This window comes from Echeneis naucrates, chromosome 3 (assembly GCF_900963305.1).
Source record: "Echeneis naucrates chromosome 3, fEcheNa1.1, whole genome shotgun sequence".
NCBI lineage: Eukaryota > Metazoa > Chordata > Actinopteri > Carangiformes > Echeneidae > Echeneis > Echeneis naucrates.
In genome coordinates, this window is record NC_042513.1 from 3,064,246 (window position 1) to 3,083,959 (window position 19,714).

General features: G+C 39.4%; 2 protein-coding genes across 2 annotated transcripts; both read left to right on the forward strand.

Moving 5' to 3' along the window:
* Positions 1–1,051: 1,051 nt before the first annotated feature.
* aqp9b (aquaporin 9b) lies at positions 1,052–9,202 on the forward strand. The gene is made up of 6 exons (XM_029497777.1): positions 1,052–1,189; positions 1,953–2,079; positions 4,462–4,599; positions 4,746–4,864; positions 5,667–5,884; positions 9,040–9,202. Exons 1-6 carry the CDS (start codon positions 1,088–1,090, stop codon positions 9,200–9,202), a joined length of 867 nt encoding a protein of 288 aa, XP_029353637.1. The 5' UTR covers positions 1,052–1,087.
* Positions 9,203–12,789: 3,587 nt separating this feature from the next.
* Positions 12,790–19,194, forward strand: lipca (lipase, hepatic a). The gene is made up of 9 exons (XM_029497790.1): positions 12,790–12,871; positions 14,654–14,832; positions 15,112–15,291; positions 15,401–15,518; positions 15,697–15,930; positions 17,095–17,337; positions 17,876–17,990; positions 18,397–18,615; positions 19,069–19,194. Exons 1-9 carry the CDS (start codon positions 12,790–12,792, stop codon positions 19,181–19,183), a joined length of 1,485 nt encoding a protein of 494 aa, XP_029353650.1. The 3' UTR covers positions 19,184–19,194.
* The last annotated feature ends 520 nt before the right edge of the window (positions 19,195–19,714 follow it).

The window sequence follows — 19,714 nt, forward strand, 5'->3', positions numbered from 1 at the left end:
TCTTAATCTCTGGTGGTGTTTCTATCAGGAACATAGGTGCAAGTGAGGATAGTATGGTTTTGAATTATTGATTATATTTTTGTGAGAATTTTATACCGAGCAAAGACAAAATAAATGAAGAAAGTTAAGGAAAAACAGCATTTCTTTTCTTCTTCGTGGAGAATGTCGTTGGATTCAGTGACAGAAAAAGAAAAAAAAAAGCCTCTGATAAAAACTGGCCTTTTGAAATTGATTAGATCATTTCTGTTTGGAACGCTCGCATCAAGTAGACTTCGTTTTTTTTGCCTTCAATACTGAAAGTACACCGAAGAGAGAGTCTTTAAAAGACAACATAAGAACGAGACAAAGGAAAATCAAATAAAAGGGAAATCATCGAATCACTCCAGAAAACAAAGTTAACAAACAAAGATAAATGGCACAGTAACATGTGATACATCAAATTTATACATCTTGATGGGTCTATTTATTAGAATTATTTTAAACTATCCGGTAGCTTTTTTTAATGAAAGACCATCTGAAAGCTTAATTGATTTGCACAAATTAGCTACTTTTGAAACTGCAAAAACTGTCTGCACATTCAAGTGAAACTATAAACGGAAAACAAAAATGACCTTTATCTATTGGCAATGTTTCGCTCAGCTGACATATAACAAACGTGAACATTTTGGAATCTTGAAAGTGGCTCAGACATTATTTTCACATTAAGTCCTTCAGGTGAGAGCGCTTTATATCGGCGAGAACATTTCATGCTTTTTGCGTGTGTTTAGTGATCTTCTCCAAAAAGACACTGCAGATCTAACTTAAAACTGTCGAAAGTGGCCAGCATGTGTAATGACCCGAACGGCCCCGGCCCATGCCGTGAGGTGTGTGCCGCCTCTGAGAGGAAAAGCGGACCCCTGGTGGCCAAAGAGGGGAACGGAGGCTCAGCGCGGCTCTGCCCGGTCCCACCGCACCGAAGGAGAGGCGGCAACCTACACCGACCACTACACACGGCCGGCTGCTCTGAGCTGCCTGTCCTGGTCGGAGGAAGACACCAAGGACCGGCAGGGAAAATAATAATAATAATAATAATAATTAAAAAAAAAAAATGCAGGACGACAGCAAGAGGAAGATGAAGGAAAGATTTGGCCTGAGGCGGGACATCTTTAAGGAGTTCCTGGCGGAATTTGTGGGGATATTTATCCTGATAGTGAGTACCTCCCTCTGCACCTGTCACAGCTTACAGCCGCCTTACAGCTCAGATCCAGCATCATAATAAGGTGTCCAGGCTGCTCTCCGGGGACTCTGACTGCTGTCTGTCATAAGTCTCTGTCAGCGCACAGTCTTTCTGGTAATAACAGGGTGTCTCTTTCATGTGCTTAGAAGTGATTTGTGGTGGTAGAAATCATAACAAGATGTGACTGATGAGGGGCTGTTTCTTCTCACTCACAGCTCATCCACCAACACACTTCTGTAACACTAAATTGAAATCATTATAAACACAGTGAGTCATTTTAATTTCAGATTTGAGGTCATCGGGGGAATAAGCGGGTGCTTAAATAAGTAGGCTACTGTGGGAAACTATCAGTTCACTTTGCACTGCCTCTCAGGTGTTGTTGTGTTACAGTCTGAGCTGTCCTCTGGTCCACCTGTCTCACCTGAGCTCCAGCTGTCACTGCACCTCAAGATGCCACCATCAGGAAAGTGGTGATGTGCTGCTGCCTCCATAGCAGCCACCTTATTTTTGGATGACTGCTCTCATCCCAAGACTCTTTCTCCTCTAAATTGCTGCTGCCTTTTACCTAATAAGTGGGGGATTCATTATTTTTTTTCCAAAGATCCAAGTTGGACAAATTGTCTGTGGCAGTCGGTGGCTGTTGGTGGGCAAGAGGGCTAGTGTTAATTGGAATAATTCAAAACAATGAGTCTTTCTACCTCCGCCCTTTGTGTTTTTGTTCTTGTCTGTGTCCCAGCTCTTTGGATGTGGTTCAGTGGCCCAGACGGTGCTCAGTAAAGGGGCTCTCGGGGAGCCCTTGACCATCCATGTTGGTTTCACTTTGGGAGTAATGATGGCCGTCTACATGGCGGGGGGAGTGTCAGGTAAAAGTTGCCCACTCGTCATATGGTTACATACGCACCTCACAGTCATCATAATAGTGGACCATCCACGTCTGAGTTCATTGTCAGTGGTCTGATTCCACAGTTAGACGTTACAGCTTAAGATTTTTACATTCATGTTTAATATGCATTAATCATTTATTCATTTGGTCTATTCATCAGAAGATGTTGAAAAAATGCCAGCCGCAGCATCACTGACATCATTGCATTAGCTTACTGGGCTAGATAAAATAGTGGTGAATGTGAATCAGTGTTGTTCCATGTTATGGACATGCTGTGTTATATAATAAGGATCTATAGTAACCGTTTTCTGGTCTCTAAGGCAAAAATCACTGATAATGATGAGAAGGTATGCTTGTTATTGGAGGGGAAACTATTTCAAAACAATTATTGGCAATTTTTTTTTATTTACATTCTAATTACAACTAATTTTAAGCACAAGAGCAGCTTAATTGTGCTGGAGATATTTTGTCCTGATGTAGAAATGCAACATTATCAGGTACCTTCCTTGAGGATTACGGCTAGAAGAGGCTGCTGCAGTTTGCTAGTGAGAGGAGGAAGTATTTAAATGTCAGAGTACTTCTCATGAGCTTTCTGAGCCAAAATAGTGAGTGTGCAGTTAAACAGTGATTAAGGATTTCAAGGGATGCATTGTCCAAGCTGCTGCTGGGAGAACAAAATGTATCGTGAAAATAATTGTGAAAGGATAATAGAAATGCCTAATAAAAACTGCTGAGGGGAATAAAAAAAACAAAATTATAATATTGATAATATAGTGTCGGAAAGAAGGGGAAACTTGATCTAATCTTGAGTCAGTGTAAGGGTAATAAAATCCACCTCCCAGCACCACTAAAGCTCGTGATTACATTTTATGTTGTGTCATTTGTAAAAAAACAAAAAAAACAAAAACAAAAACAAGACAAAAGAAAACAACAAAACAGCATTGTTATAACAATGTTTTCAACATGTATGCAAAGTATGTAACCATTTTTTTAACAGGCCTACATGGGCATTTTCTCATTTAAGGCCAAGTAAACCTTATAATTAAGGGCTTCATTATCATCATTATTCATGCATCCTCCTTTACATGTTTTTAGTACATCAGCATATTCACAAATTAATATGATTTTTACCCTTTAAAGAGAGAAAAATCTATATATATTTGTTTAAATATTTCTGTTATTACACGTTTCTGTTGTTGAGTTGGGTTGTGAGCACTCTTACTCATATCGCAGTGTTAATTGCGCAACACGTTTAATGAGAGGCGTTTGTGAAGCTTCAGAAAAATACTTGAAAAGCCCGAGGACAAGGAGGTTAATATATGGAGAGCTTTTGCTGCATGACTGGGCCATTCAGCCCCAGGGTCCATGGCTCAGTGGGAAGCTTCTGTCCAACGACATCTCTGAAGATGATCATAGGTATTGGACTAATGAGCTTTACTGGGGCATGGGTCTCTGGAGAGGAGGAGGAGGGGTGGGGGGGTCAGGTGTGACAAGCCTGGCTTTCTAAGCTTCCCTGGCAGGACGGCCCCAGAGGAGAAGAAAACACAATTGTTTTCACTTTGTAGTCTCAGATTTTAGATGACAGTGTACCATAAGTGTGACACATCATGGTCACTCTAATGACCTGCAGTCTACGTGTGCCTTAAGCAGATTCAGGCAGATTATGTCAGATGCAATTCAGACAGGCAGGTCTGGCCGGTTGTCGTGGTCAGTGTTTGTGAACAGGATTGGGAGATTAACAATGGGCGCATGGCTGATACCCCCAGTGGTGTTACCACAGTGAGGTCAAAGCCAAGATCCCAGAGTGTTAAATAAATGACCCCACACTGCCACCGCAGCCCAGTAACAACCGGGCTGTGATGAACTGGAATGTGTTCAAACATTAAGGGACAATGTATAACGCAGGAAAACAGGCTGACTCTGGAGGCCACACAAACCCAGTGCCCTTCGTTTGAGAAGACCCTCAAAGTTTTGAAAGAATGTGCTGAATAGAGTTTAGATTGAGGCCCTAAACCATCAGAGAGCTCAACACTGACTGTGCTGACCCACCTACTTTATCATCAAAAAGCACTTGCTTTTTGGTAAGAAGTACTTGGCTAATTACACTTGGACACTGGTCGAAACTTTTGACTGGTACTGTAATTGGTTAGTGAACTAATCAATTAGTCAAGAACAACTAGAGAAAAATTATCAACCGCTATTTTAATAAGTTGCTCTTATATCTGGTGTGACATAAGTTGCAACTCTAAGAAGTCATATTAAAAAGACTGTATTGTCTGTTATTTTAAAGGCACACCTCACAATTATGTCACGTGCGTATGTCACCTTTTCTTTTTTTTTATACATTGATTTTTTGTCCCAGGCGCTCATGTGAACCCTGCCGTCTCTCTGGCCATGGTGATCCTGGGGAAGCTACCGCTGAAAAAGTTTCCTGTCTATGTGGTGGCACAATTCCTGGGTGCTTTTGCTGGATCCTGTGCTGTCTATGGGTTGTATTATGGTAGGTAAATGTGCAAACACCACCTCAGGGTTATTGATGGGACGTTAATGTAAGCCCCCTTCTTATCTCATATTAAAACACTAACATTTTTCAGTAATAATTACAGTAAACTGATGCTGATTCCTATTCTGTTTTCGTTCCCGTAGATGCTCTGATGGAATTTACCAATGGTGATTTTGCTGTGAGTGGTGCCAATGCCACAGCCAACATATTTGCATCTTACCCTGCAAAACATCTCTCAGTCTTAAATGGACTGATTGATCAGGTGGGAACTGTTATTTCTCCTGAAAATATAGAATATCCACATGTATGGTAATACTTAGTAGAGTTTAACAAATTTCCTGATCATGTGTACGATAACATGATCACATGTATACAGCGATGATGTAAGTGTGTTCTGTGCAGTGGGCATGAATGAATAGACATAAATAGTCTTGTGAGCTGTTTTCTAATGTGTGAACAATTCTGCTCTGGGAATAACATCTGTCCGGGCATATGAGGTAAGATGGAAATCCAATGTGTTTTTGTATGTCTTCTTGTTTGTTTTGTGCAGTACAGTATTTGTCAAGGCAATGTGAATTTAAAAAAAATCTGTTTTTTACATTTTTTGAGGTTACATTTAATCCATATGTGTGTATATGTTGTTTGTGTGACGCATTCTGAAAAAAAAAAAAGTATTGTAATTAATTTTGCAAAATCAAAGCTGAGCGTTACTAATGTAAACAAAATAGATTTCAATAGTGGATTGTTGAATCACAGACTGAACATCTTCAGGCTGTACAGTTTAGGCATCTTAAATAGGATAGAATCGCAAATTTCGATCAGATGATTAATTAATCAAACATTATACTCTTTGATAACTCAGGGGTGTTTTTTTGAAATATAGCTCTGTATTAACGCAGTACACACTGAAACAAGCAGAACAGGGAAGCTCTGTAATAAGCTTAGAGGCAGGGTAGAGGTCACCACAACATAGCCCTAGCCCTCTGAACAACAACAACAACAGCAGACAAGAATTTGTAATATTGCTGTTGTGGTGTTAAATGTCTGATGCTTTTGTTTTGAAGGTAATTGCAACTGGTGCTCTGATCCTGTGCATCCTGGCCATCACTGACAGGAAAAATATCGGAGCCCCCAAAGGCATGGAGCCTCTGTGTATTGGCCTGATCATCATGGCCATTGGAGTGTCCATGGGTCTGAACTGTGGCTATCCAATCAACCCAGCACGAGACCTCGGCCCACGGTTCTTCACAGCTGTGGCTGGGTGGGGTATGGACGTATTCAGGTAGGTTTAATGTAGAAGCAAAACTAGCGCTGGGTATCATCTGTAAAGAAATGTGTTTTAAACAGGTTTGATGGACAGTGGTCCGGGCGAGTCAGGAGTCCTCCTGTATTGTTGCTCTCACTGATGATGCAGGAAACCTCACATTTAACAAAGTGGCTGCTCCCCTGAGCAGCATTTGTAGCTCTGCTCTCCCCTTTCAATCTGAATAAATATTTCAGAGGCCATGCATGTTTTCCCTGCATTTTAAAAAAAGGATTCTGGGAGTCAAGTGAACAGGGAAAGATTTCATGCTCAGAAATATGAAATATTCAGCACTTCATCACTACAAAGTTGTGTGTTGCTCAGTCTCTCCTTCTCCCTTCTCTTGTGTCCTAGTCATCAGTTTTAATTTTGATATTTGATATTCTACTTGTATCACAACCTCCCCCTGATTGGCGCTAACACGTAAAATACCAGATAGAGTTAGCAAATATCGTGTTACAGTCTCTTGGATACACAAAATTTGTTTTATTTAATGCAAATCTAACATTGTATTGTTTATTTGCATGAATCATCAGACACAATAATATCGCACAGTAAGGCTGTGACTGTAATATCAATGAATTTTTCATTTGAAATACTGTCTGCAAGTTGCAAACAGAGGAAGGTACAAGGTGCACCGCTGTTTCACTTTCACACTGGACTTTGTAAAGAGTGCAAACAAAGCTGTAATTCTACATGTATATAAACTCAGTGGTGCTTTAGATGCAGCCCACCCACAGGATACCCCTGGGAACACTGCCAAAATCTAAAAACATATTTGGACTGTAAGAAAGAACAAGCTTGGCTCATTGATGCCTACATGGGTTTAAAAAGCGTGGCCCAATAGCCCTGGAGAGTATTCCCGTTGTTCTTCCTGAAGTAGCATCACTGTGTAGTATCTTTTACAGTGGCTTGATTTAGACTTTGATTTGTAGTGAGGCAAAATGCTGTCATCCCTGGAAGAGGCTCAGAGGCTAACATCGTTTATTGGTTGGGTCAGTGGGACAGGCTCTTGCGCCAGATTAGACACTCTTCCCTCAAAACCCCTGCGGTACTATAAAATATCATAGCACTATAACGCTTCTAGTAATTCAGTGGCTGATCTCATCTACCTCTGGCTCCTTTCCACTGAGACACGTTTCAACTCATCAATGATGCTTTAGACTCTCCCAGATCCCTCCAGGCCATGTTAAGTTTTGCTGTGCTTCTAATTTTCACCGACATTTCTAGATAAAAATCTATGTTGTCATTGTGTTGAACAATTTCTGTTCTTCTGCGATGGCAAACGGTTTAGCAGAACGTTTTCAACACTTTCTTTTAATCACGTGTTGGAGTTGGAAAAGGTGGCAGGTATATGTTGCTTGTCTCTTTGTATCACTGTGCCCTAACCCCCTGACCCCCAGCCCTCTCCTCTTAACTCCATTCAAAATGTCTGTGCATGCCAATAGAGAATATGTAATTTAAGGATAAAACTCTCCAGCTACAGCCGACAGCACACTGTAGGAAAGATATAGTCTCTGATGCTCACTGTGTCCATATCACAGCTTTATCTATCACCAGATGGCTCATTTAACCCTACAAATATCAAGCAATATTGCTTTAATGTACATGTAAGCCCTTGGCACTATGCACTCAAGTATGCACTAAAGCAGACATAATCGTCACAGTCCTATGTAATGTAAAAAAAAAAAAAAACACCCTTAAATCAGGCCGAGGGCTGAATGTGGAGGATGGCACTTGGCTCCGTACTATGTTCATGCTGCGTCAATGTGACCCACTGTCTCCGGGCCTGATCATCTTAGCTGTGGCAATAGATTAAAGTCTGTAATCCAGCCACCTCCCTCCCGGAGTCTATTTCCTGGATGCATCCAGGAGAAAAAGATGACCTGCTCAGACGCTTGTTTACTTTTAGGTCTGTGCTGGAGCTCTGGTAACTGAAGCCCTTTCACCTCCAGTAAAGGATACAAACAGCCACATTACTGAAAAGGACTCTAATCTCCTCTCTGGCTAAGTAAAACAGCCTGTCTAAGGTCAGCCAGAGTGACAATGAGGAAATTAGTACATCTAACATACAGAGCTCCTTAAGACGTTACTGTAATCTGGGATAACTACATATAACTCGTCTCAGGACACAAACAAAACAAACAAAAATACAGAAATTAGAGAAACATTGTGAATTATTTCATGCAAAAAGAGAAGTGTGAGGTAGTTCAACATATCCTGGTCTTTTTGTAGTCAAATATTAGTTTTCTTTCTAGTTGATCTTTCATTAATCAGATGTGTGTTTTATTATCCATTACTACATCAGAACAACCACCGTGGAAAATCTACAAATTCCCATCTTAAAAGAAGTGTTCATGTCAAATAAACTTCAGAAAGTCTCACTATGCAAGTAAACCAACAAAGATGCCTCAATGAAGGCCAAAATCTACCATTCAAATTCAGTTCAAAGAATATTCTGGTATTTCTGAAATAGATTACATATTTAATAGGTACAGAGAGGTGGATTTGTTCTTCTCCCATCCTTTCCCCAGTGGCGTTCCCTAAGGATTAGTGTTAGGACCCCTCATCTTTTCTATATATACTGCCTACTTGGTTCCAATTATCCACTTGAGTGACTTCTCATATCCACTAAATCATACAACACCTCACTGCGGTCACTGCATAGCTCTTGTTCAGGCTATGGGTTTCTCAGGATGACTACCGCACTTTCTGGTGAGCATCCCATCATCTACGGTAAACTCCTTGCAGAGAGTGCAGAATACAGCAGCCCATCATCGACCTGCGGTGGCCCATATTCTCATATTTGAGTCTCAACTTCAGCATTTGCTCATTCAGCCGTCTTCTTGAACTCAATCATACAGTTTCACACTCATTCTCAGCCACTGCGTTCTGCCAAGACAGACTGTTTATGTGCCCCATATGGTTACCTGTAAAAGCAAATGAATAACTTCCTTAAGGGTCCTTCAAAGGCACAGTGTTTTCATAGATGAATTGTGTAGCACTGCTCAGTGACGGCTTTAAAGCAAAGTTTTAAAGATTTAGTGTATGCAGTAATCTGTCTGAATAATAGTAACTACACTGTGAAATCATGTTTTGTCCTAATTATTCTTGTGAATGTGCCCTTACTGCAGAGCCGGAGGTTGCTGGTGGTGGATTCCTGTAGCTGGGCCCATGATTGGTGGAGCAGTTGGAGCTGGTGTTTATTTTCTTTTCATTGAGTTGCACCATCCTGAGCCAGAAAAGCCAGAGGAGAACAATGTCCAGGACAAATATGAAATTGTAACTATGAGTTAAAAGACAAAATAAGGGCTGCAGACCAAACAACAAAAATATTCTTCTAGACAAAGAAGTTTTATACATTTCTACAATAAATTTACAGTTATTTGTTTTTAACAAATTTTTGACTACAAAATTTAGTCTTCATTTATAAAATATGGATAAGTGAGTTCTTTAAAAAGTCTGGTTTATTTACAGGGACGCATCCGTTTATTAAATATTAAACCTGCGTATAAAATATTTATAATTAGACATCAGGCTTTTTCTTTAATTCCATGATATAAGCTATATTGTTATATCCTCTTATTTCGTTACTGTGATTATCTCCTTTCATTAGTAATATTTGCCAAGCGTCTGTACAGTTTTTATTATTTTTACTTCAGCCTACCTTTAATGCATGTAGCAATAACAAAATATTGGATTTTAAGTGGAAATGTAAGAATTTATAATGTGTTACCTAGTTTGTTACAATAATTTATGTTTTGTGGACGCGTTCCATTTATTTCATTCTTTGCATGCGTGCAAAAATGACTGACTGCTTTATCCTCTTGACAGCATTGCTCTTTTATGCCACATTCATGCAGGAGGTAATCCAGCCTTAAACGATTATCCAGGGGTCAGTTACTTTTTCACTTATCTTTGTAACTCTGTGATACAAACCTGTCATACTGCTGAATGACAGGTTTGCTTGTTGCAGAGAGGGAGGGGCTAAATGCAAACACTTGACTGTAACTGTTTACATTAAAACTCCTCGATCTCGCCGTTAAAATGTGTGACATCACAAACGTTTTGAACAGTTTTGATTTGGTTCCAAATTCGACACTGAAAATTGGATAACAAGTTGCAAACACAGCAGATTTTACCTAATTAATTGTGATTTGATCATTTCAATAATTGATAATTTTGTGATTCGTAAAGTTTGTGTCTTGTAAGCATAGAAACGTGAAAGACAATCCTAACGTCAATGAGCGATATTTTATTCTACTATTACTTGTAATTCAGCCTGTAACAGTTGACAGCATGCTGTAAGCCACACTGCCAGACATCATGATGCATATTGATCCATGCTGCTATCTGTTGCCGGGTTAAACAGGCATTTATACGTGTATTAATTGTAAGATGATATTGTAGTGTATTGAATGTAATTTTACAACAGCACAGCGTTCGTGTCAATGCACTTATTTGATAACATGACAATCACATAAGAGAGGTTTTGTTTAGTTTTTTCTTATTTCACAGCCTGTAAGTGGCCTGTTTGAACCTGAATAATATCTCCAGTGAGCATGTTTGAGAAAGTGTTTCAGTGGTTTGCGTTTTGGTCATTTTTTTCTCTCTGTCCTCCTCTTTTACATTAGAGTTTCTCGGTGTGGTACAGAATAAAGTTTGTGGTAATGATTTGTTTCTTCTCACTTTTTATACGTAGATTTATTTAGAAATTCCAAATACCCACTCGTGTGTAATAGAACAACATTATTTCTACAATTCATTGTTGTACAGCCTAGTGACTCGACGCGCAGCCACAGATCGTCAATGTGAGCAGCAAGTATAGCAGTAATACATAAAAATTTCAAACACAACTGGAAGAGCTTACATAACTTCATGGAGAATGGATGAGGAGATAAAGAGTGAGCTTTTTACAGTTCAGTGCTTCCCAGTCTGTTCTCCCTTTGACTTGAATAATAACAGCTCTTGACGGATGCTGCTATATATCACATTTTGGCTCATATGAAAATAATCCTTCATTATTTTTATTTTTTTGGTCATTAATCTGATGAGTAATTGTATATTTTAATTTGTATGGTAGCCTTGATTAATTCCCATTATTGATATCATTTGAAGTATTGAATAATTTGTTGAGATAAACTGTTGTGTTTGTGCCAGTTTTGTTTTCATAACAGCAAAATACACACACCCCCACCACACACACCACACACCGCACACACACACACAAAATACTTGGAAAAGCAAAGGTTGATCGTGTTTGCTGCAGATGTGACATCACATTTTGGACAAACTGTGACTAACTCTTTCGCTGCTGGACTGAAATGAGCCTTTAGAGAACATCATGTGCTTACAGCCAGAAATGTCAGTGTGCTCATGCTTAATGTAGCAAGAGACTCAATGAACCCTGAGCTACATATGGAGGCTATCTGTGTGTGTGTATTTGTGTTTATGTGTGTGTGAATGTTGACCTCATTTGGGGCCTCATTTGCTTTGCATCTAATAAAATCCCAGTTTAACTATGGCTATAAATGATGAATTATTCGAACTAAATTACTGAATTATTCTGATAATATAAATTATTATTAATTATCATGGAGTAATTAATGAATGTGAATTCATCTCTGTTGTAATATTTTTATCATAAAAGATGCTAGGAGAACACAGACCAGCTGATTAGATTTAACTGCAATCTGCAAATGAAATATTAAATAACGAGGCCACATTCAATCAGTGACAGTCTGTGGATTTACTGTCTCATGCTACCTTAAGCTGCATCAAGAACAGAAATCTTCGGCCTTCTACCTTGCTTTCATTCACTTCTTTACTTTCACAGACAAAAAAAAAAAAGAAAAAGAAAAAGAACAAGATCCACTGATACCAAAGCTATAAAGTTTGATGCAGCACGTTCGGAACATCTGTTTTTGTGACACTCTTTACATTAAAATCATTCCATTTAGAATCAATATGTAAAATACTGATTCATGCAAGTTTAAAATATCATAACCAGTACTGAGGTATACATCGATACTGTTAAAGAGTTACATAAAAAGAAAAAACAAAAACAAAAAAAAGTAGAAGTCTTGCATCAGTATTGAAGGGTGTCCATGATTGCTGGGTGACCATTCACCTAGTTTGTTGACTGTGCCTACTCGCACCATTTACCTCGGACAAACTGATATTAGGAAACTTTCCAGTGAAAAAAAATAACAGTACGTACTTGAACAAATCATTAATTTTGTTGAATCATTCGACATAAACATCTTTAAAAGTGAAATAATAGTCTTAAACCTTCAGCCTATGTGTGTTGCTACTTTTGGCAACTAGTCAGACATGTATTGTTACAATAGACAGAAAAATTCTAATTCTAACAGACTGACTCGTTTATGTTTTTTCTGTAGACAATTGCAGCCTGAACCAGGCAGCCCTGTAGGTGTGTCATTTTTTTTTTCATCGATCTGTCCATTTACAAAGGCAGCATAGCCAGTGCTGTCCTATTTTGGGAACATTTAAAGTACATATAGAGGGACATGCAGATGTGTTGTCATTTTGACCTGTCAGCACAGTGTACCACATACCCACCCCGTTCATACCACTGCTCTTTCACAACCTGTTTGATCTATATACCTCGGCCTTTAGCCAATCAGGATAAGACCAAATCCCAGTGATCCATAAACCATTAGTCCTGGTGTCCCTTTCCCTCCTGTACCAGACAGGGCAATGTGTTTCCCTCTCTAAGTCAAAGCCATGGGACAGTGATGAGGCTTCTTTGACAGAGCTTCTACAGACCAAAGGATTTCACCTTCAGACTCTACATTACTTGCAGCCCCCTCTCTCTGTGTCTTACCTGTGAGCACTGGTCCAAAAAGGGTTTGTGAGCCGCAATGTCTGTGTTCAAACTCCTGTGCTGTCTGCTGTTAACGTATCAGCTCAGTGAGGGGATAAAAACCAAAGGAAGTCGAGCAGGTGAGTGAGAAAATGTCATGTTTCAATCAACCAGAAAAAACATTTGCTGCACATTCACAAATTTCATAGAATGATCGATGAATGAATTTATTCTACGTCCACTCTAAGTCCACAAGTAATTCAGAAAGCAGCTGACTCATTGGCAGTCAACCGATTTTTTTTTTTTTATGACATTTTAAGTTAAATGGGAAAAGTTCTACACATCCTAAATGTTTGTACACATCATATGAGCCCTGATACAGTGTTAGTTTATATGTCAATTAATTAATGTTAAATTCCTGGCCACAGTTTTCAAATGTCGCACCAAATTCTAGTTTAAAAAAGTGGGTCTTTTATCCCTTTAGCTGGATATATCCTCCGTAACGTAAAGCTGAAATTCCCTGGACTATCTTGTTATTGAAGGATCTTGAAGGATCTTTTAAAACTTCTTATGTATCAAAAACCTCACTAAGGTTATTAATTTGTTACTTTGATGCAGTTTTTCTTTCAGATTTATTTTTTAGTCTGCAGAAAAAAATCTGCCTTGATAAGTGTTAAATTGGATGTTTGTTTTTTTTTTCTTGTCAGACTTTACTACACTCTGCCGTGCTCATTGATGAAAATACAATTAATACAATTACAAAATACCTGAGGAGGCAACTTCCAGTTCCGCTCAGTTTAACTTCTTGTCATTTAAATGTCTGATAAATGTCATGTTCTTTTTTATGTAATTTTCTGTGGTGACGTTTTTTTTCTTGCAGTTTTTAAACGTATTAAACGCATCACTGCAAAAACACTTCATTACCAGTTTAATATAAAGTAAAGTTTTCTCATTTGATTACATTTTCGGCAGACATAAAAACATCAATATCCAAACTAGAGAATGTCTACACACCACAAAAAAAAATGCTTTGGGTTTTTTTTTATGTATTTTTTATAAAGTATTGCATTACTGAAAAAAAAAACAAAACAAAACAAAACTGCATGTTGGTAATTAAAATAAAATACAGCGATTACTCAGTCTGTACAAATTTTTTAATCAGAGTTTACCAAAGTCTATCGAGTCTGACTGTTTCTAATTACACTCCATGTTAATATGAGCAAATAGTCATAACAGGGAAGAGACATTGAAGAAAATGTGGGATTGAATTAGCAGAGGGAATTATGATGATTGATGAATGGATAATTACTTTTATTACTTACAGTCAAGATGTTTTTACTATAGATTTCATATCAGCAAACGGAGCTCATCTGATGGCGATTGTGTCACTAAGTTTTTGGGCGCCTGGCTTTCTGGCATGATGAAGAATAAAATGTTAGAAAAATAAATATGCGGGACAAGCACCAATGTCAAACCATAGAGAAAAGAGAACATCACTTTTCTAGAAAAGTACTTGGGAGGTTTCTGGTTTTGGTTTTTAACATGTTAAGGGAGGGAGGATTTATGTAAGAAAGAGTGAGAGGAGTTTGGCAGCAATTCACTTTTTTTTTTTTTTTTTTTTTTGGGATATGTGCATCTGCCAAGCAGGTCTACGTGACCTGGCCCCCGAAAGGGCGTCAGTCCAAAAGGGCTTCAATAGCAAGTGATTTTTTTCCTGGTGATCCTCTGATAATTGTGACGGAGCATGAGCTAAAACATTTCTTTTTGCCCTTGAATGGACAAAATGAAGTGAATTTTCATGCGTTACTTGTAGCTACTCACCTCAACGTAAACACATTCAGTGCCCCCACATGTTCTGGCATGCAGGATAATTACGGAGCATAAACAGATAGCTGCTCCTCTGTTTGATTTCTGAGGTGCAGTAGTCACGGAGCAGGGAAGAGTCCCGCTGGTGAACCAGCCGTATGTCAGCAGCACAGCTTTCAGGCTGTTTTTAGAAGGTGAGGACACCTGCACGCTGGACCCTCTGCAGCTGCACACCCTTCCCTCCTGTGGCTTCAACGGCAGTAATCCCCTCATCATCATCACTCACGGGTGGTCGGTAAGGTCAACTCCCGCTCTCCTCATGCTTCACTGACTTGAACCACTGCACACAAAACATAGAACTATGGAGCTTGACTGAAATAAGGAAATATAAAGTGTATGTCCACAGGCACTGTTTTTGTAATCTGAGTAATTAAGTTGCACCTTCACAATGTTTATCCTTTCCATATAAAACTGGGTTATAGTTAGGAGTAATGCTCTAGATTTACACTTTTGTAAAAAATAAAACAACAACAAAAACAAAAGAGCACATTTCTAACAGGCAGTTTCTCCCAAGGTGGATGGCAAGAGGGAGAGCTGGATTCTTAGCTTAGCCACAGCTCTAAAGAAAACCCTGATAGATGTCAACGTGGTGGTTACTGACTGGCTCTCCCTGGCTCACCAACACTACCCGACAGCAGTTCAGAACACCCGCACGGTCGGAAAAGACATAGCTCGCCTGCTACAATCACTTAAGGTCAGGAGACATTTTTTCAACTCAAGGCCACCTTACACACACAGTGGAAACTATTAAACAAGCATAATACAGATGGCTAAATCATCTGTATGTCAAAAACTTGCAACAGGAACAGTACCAGTACCCAGTTAGGAAAGTCCATTTGATTGGCTACAGTCTGGGTGCTCACATCTCTGGCTTTGCTGGAAGTTTTCTGCAAGGTCCGGAGAAGATTGGAAGAATCACTGGTGAGTTTCTTTTCCACAGTGTGAATGTAACTATTGTCCTATCTTACATCAGGTACATGTTTTAAATTCGCTGGCCAAAATAAACATAATTTACAAAAGGCTCTCTTGGATAATGAACTTACATATTCCAAGTTCTCAAACAAAGCTGTCCTTAATTGTGTAATGCGGGTTTTTCCAGGACTTGATCCAGCGGGGCCGCTGTTTGAAGGCATGTCTCCAACAGACAGACTGTCTCCTGATGATGCTGAATTTGTGGACGCCATCCACACCTTCACCCATGAACGTATGGGCCTCAGCGTGGGCATCAAGCAGGCTGTGGCACATTATGACTTCTACCCTAATGGAGGAGACTTCCAGCCAGGGTGTAACCTGCATAACATTTATGAGCACATAACCGAGTATGGGCTCTTTGGTATGACAAAGACTACACCAAACACCTGACAATACTGAGATAAAATTTTATAGAAAATGCCATAAGACGAATGTAATCATGTCACATGGTAACAACATATTGGATAAAAAAAAACCTGATCTTTTTTTTTTTTTTTTTTGATAGAAGCAATGCTAAAACATCAAAAAGGTTTATCCTCCAAAGACCATGAACACATCACAAAAAAAAAAAAAAAAAAGTAGTAATACATTCATGGGCTTGTGACAAATAGTCAGCTCTTGTGCTCAAGCGGACAAGCTGAAGGAGAAAAGGCCGTTCTCTGGGGAGAATGAATGTGCACGTTCATTTCACTGGTGCATTTCACAGCCTTCTGGTCCCTGTGTGAAGACATTGTAGACCAATGATGGCAAGACAGAAGTCTGCAGCTTATCAAGTCCCAGGTCCTCAACCTCTGGGAGTCATAAATACGGCCCAAACCTTCCCGAGCATCACAACCCACTATCACAGTTTTCTTTGGAGTCGTGTGTATACGGTATTGTGTGGTCTGAAGAGATTTTAGGTGTGAGAGGAGCCGTTCGGCTTCCTGCAAGCTCTTTATGTCATTTACAACGCTGCTTTCCAGCACTTTGTTCAGCCGCTTTAGTGTTCTCTGGTTTGCCTTTTCCTCTGCTCTATCATAATGGTTTTTTTTAATCGCCGTAATTACTCTTGCCACCTCAAAACAGTGGTTTAGAAGCCATATCCTGAGCACCAGTTCATCCTCTGCTTGTTGACAGTTTCTGTGTGTTGGAACAGATGCATTCAATTCCCTCCAGTCAAATACAAGTGGCTCGGGTATTTATGATGCTTCTTGATCCAAAACACATCCGCATATTATGACATTGAGAGCCACATTAAAGCATCTGTCATCCTTGAGAGGTAATTAGAAACATGTGCCTTCCTCCGCTCTGTCCATCCCTCTGAGCTGAGCTGCCTCCAGGCTACAAGAATCTGCTAAGAGAAGAGGCCCTCAGAGCAGAACAATGTCAGGCACAATGAGACAATTCTACATAATTAAATCAATCCACACATAATGGGAGGACGTTTTGGTTAAGGTTCTCCACGCGAGAGACATGAAATGAGTTGCTGAAGTGATTGCATCTTTTTAAAAAGTCATTTTCACAGCATTTTCCTTCCCTCCCAAAGGTTTCGAGCAGACAGTGAAATGTGCTCATGAGCGATCTGTCCATCTCTTCATCGACTCTCTGCTGAACAAAGATAAGCAGAGCATGGCCTACAGGTGTGGGGACAGCAAAGCTTTCGACAAAGGCTTGTGTCTGGATTGTCGGAGGAATCGCTGCAACACACTGGGCTACTACATCAAGAAGGTTCCAATGAGCAGAAGCAAGATGCTCTTCCTGAAAACACGCCCACGGATGCCTTACAAACGTAAGTAGTCATTGTGCTTCACTATTTCAGCCAACAGCTCCATGATGTATTGTTGTGCATTTGGTTGTCCTACAATCAGTCAATAGCATTTTAGTGCTCGGAAGTTCAATAACTCTAATTTAAATATACAGTTGAGATATCATCTGAGATAAATACACAGGTTTAGGACATGTTTTAGCAAAATCAATGACAAATGTATAAATTATGTTGGTTTGATAATATTCTGTATCTCACTGCCATCAAATCCCTCCAAAAAAAAAAAAAAAAAAAAAAAATCACTTTTTTCCTCAAACATAGTATCCTTAGTCTGATACAGATGATTCTCTGTGTGCTCCAAATACAGAAGCCGTTCACAATGTACTAATTACTCAAAATTTCATGTAATACAAGTTGAAATTCTCCAACAAATGCAGAATCTAAGCCTATATTCAGAATAATGAAACAATGCAATATAATACATTCTAAAACGGGCCACTCTGTTTTATATATTCGAATTCTCACATTACAACCACCTCTGTGTCTCCTCTGCTATCTGAAGTCCATCATTACCAGTTCAGGATCCAATTCATCAACCAAATGGAGCAGATCGAGCCCTTTCTCACCATCTCCCTCAATGGAACAAAGGAAGAGAGTGGCAACCATGGCATTTCCTTGTGAGTACCGTACCACCACCATCTATCATGCGAATTACGTCACATGTATGTTCAGCGCATGCAGTCTCTGACACATGCAATATGCAGCTGGGCTTTCAACTCTATAAAGCAAGAAAGTGACTTTAGTAGAACAGCTCACACACACACATGGAAACAACTCCAGCCTCTGCATGAAAGAGAACCATAAATGTGGATGATGGAGTAAATAATTTACTCAAGACACCATTTCCTGACAAGTGTGCATCAAAGGGCCTCGAGCATACCAGTGTGAGCAGAGGAGATCTCTTGTGCTATCGCACTTCTCGTAAATCTTTGTAAATCAAGAAATGTAGCTTCCTGTTGCACAATGTTCCTTGATGTATAATTGCATTCTTTTGTTTTTGCCAATTTTTATTTCTGCCACTAGCACTGAAAATATCTCAGGTAATAAGACCTACACCTTCCTGATCACCCAGGACAGAGATTTGGGAGATCTAATGATGCTTAAATTGCGCTGGGAGGACCCAGCCCTGTGGAAGAATGTGTGGAACAAGGTTCAGACCATCATCCCCTGGGGCAGCCGCAGGAGAAAACCACGCCTGACTGTAGGAAAGATCAGTGTCAAAACAGGCGAGACGCAGGCGAGGTACAACACATAAGCTCTGCAGTATTAAGATGTAAACAACATTTTAAAATAGCTTGTAGTTGAATCCAAGAAAACAGACCAGTGTGAGTTCACCACTTAAGTTTTCTACAACATACCACACAGATGTCTGATCTTTGGTCTATCTGGGCTGATGTGCAAAGGTGTATCCAATACAAACACCCAAAACAGGCAGTATCTTTAAATATGAACAGTTTTTAACTCTTACAAATGATGTACTAGTCAGAAAACTGTTGATCGGCTGCACCACTTGTAGACCTCTAATGCCACCTACTGGATTGTTTCCCGAACACAGAAACGGCTTCTAATCCAGGGACATTAATTATGTGCAGCTGCACCATAGCAACAATATAACAAAAGAGCAAAAAGCATTTTGTTGTGCTTATATACAATGACAATAAAGGCACTCACTCACATATTGTTCCTGTTTCCTAGGACATATTTTTGTGCAATGATGAATGATGGACAAGAAGTTGAGGTGTCCCAAGATAAGGTGTTTGTGCGCTGTGATGAAGACAAACCAAGACAACGTAGAAGAAAGCACAACTAGTGGACCCATGGGGCTTCTGTCATCTGTTCTACACACCAAAGTGGTCTGATGAGTTCCTCAAGTTGAGCTATAGGAGGTGTAGGAAATGATTCTGTGTCTGAAAGATGTGACACAAAATAAATGGTAATTTTTTTTTCAAATGTGATTAAAAAAAAAAAAAAAAAAAAAGGTGTTTGAGGTGTAAAGAGTCAAAGCCAATTCAGATATTAACCAGGCAGTAAAGCTTCAGAAGTTCAGCAACTTTTTGTTGGCATCAATTCCAAAGACTGGAAATGTATTTTTTTAAGTGTGTACTGTGTAAAACAAAACCTACATTAGTCTAGTCAATAAAATCATGTATTGCCTTGTTAGTAAAATTCCAACCAGAACAATAAAATGACTATTATTTACTATTCTGTTGTGGTGGGGCTTTTTTCCCTTACAAAAACTTGCTGCATAAAAACTCATGCAGAGCAAAATCCAATGCTGTTAAATTTAAAAAGATAAAGGTTCAGTCAGAAAATCAACTTTGGTAAACAGACATCAGAGTGA

Coding starts and splice junctions, on each gene's coding strand:
- lipca (XM_029497790.1), top strand. CDS start 12,790: ATGTCTGTGTTCAAACTCCTGTGCTGTCTGCTGTTAACGTATCAGCTC. Junction 12,872..14,653: donor AACCAAAGGAAGTCGAGCAG/GTGAGTGAGAAA, acceptor TCTGAGGTGCAG/TAGTCACGGAGCAGGGAAGA. Junction 14,833..15,111: donor TCATCACTCACGGGTGGTCG/GTAAGGTCAACT, acceptor GTTTCTCCCAAG/GTGGATGGCAAGAGGGAGAG.
- aqp9b (XM_029497777.1), top strand. CDS start 1,088: ATGCAGGACGACAGCAAGAGGAAGATGAAGGAAAGATTTGGCCTGAGG. Junction 1,190..1,952: donor TGGGGATATTTATCCTGATA/GTGAGTACCTCC, acceptor TCTGTGTCCCAG/CTCTTTGGATGTGGTTCAGT. Junction 4,865..5,666: donor TAAATGGACTGATTGATCAG/GTGGGAACTGTT, acceptor TTTGTTTTGAAG/GTAATTGCAACTGGTGCTCT.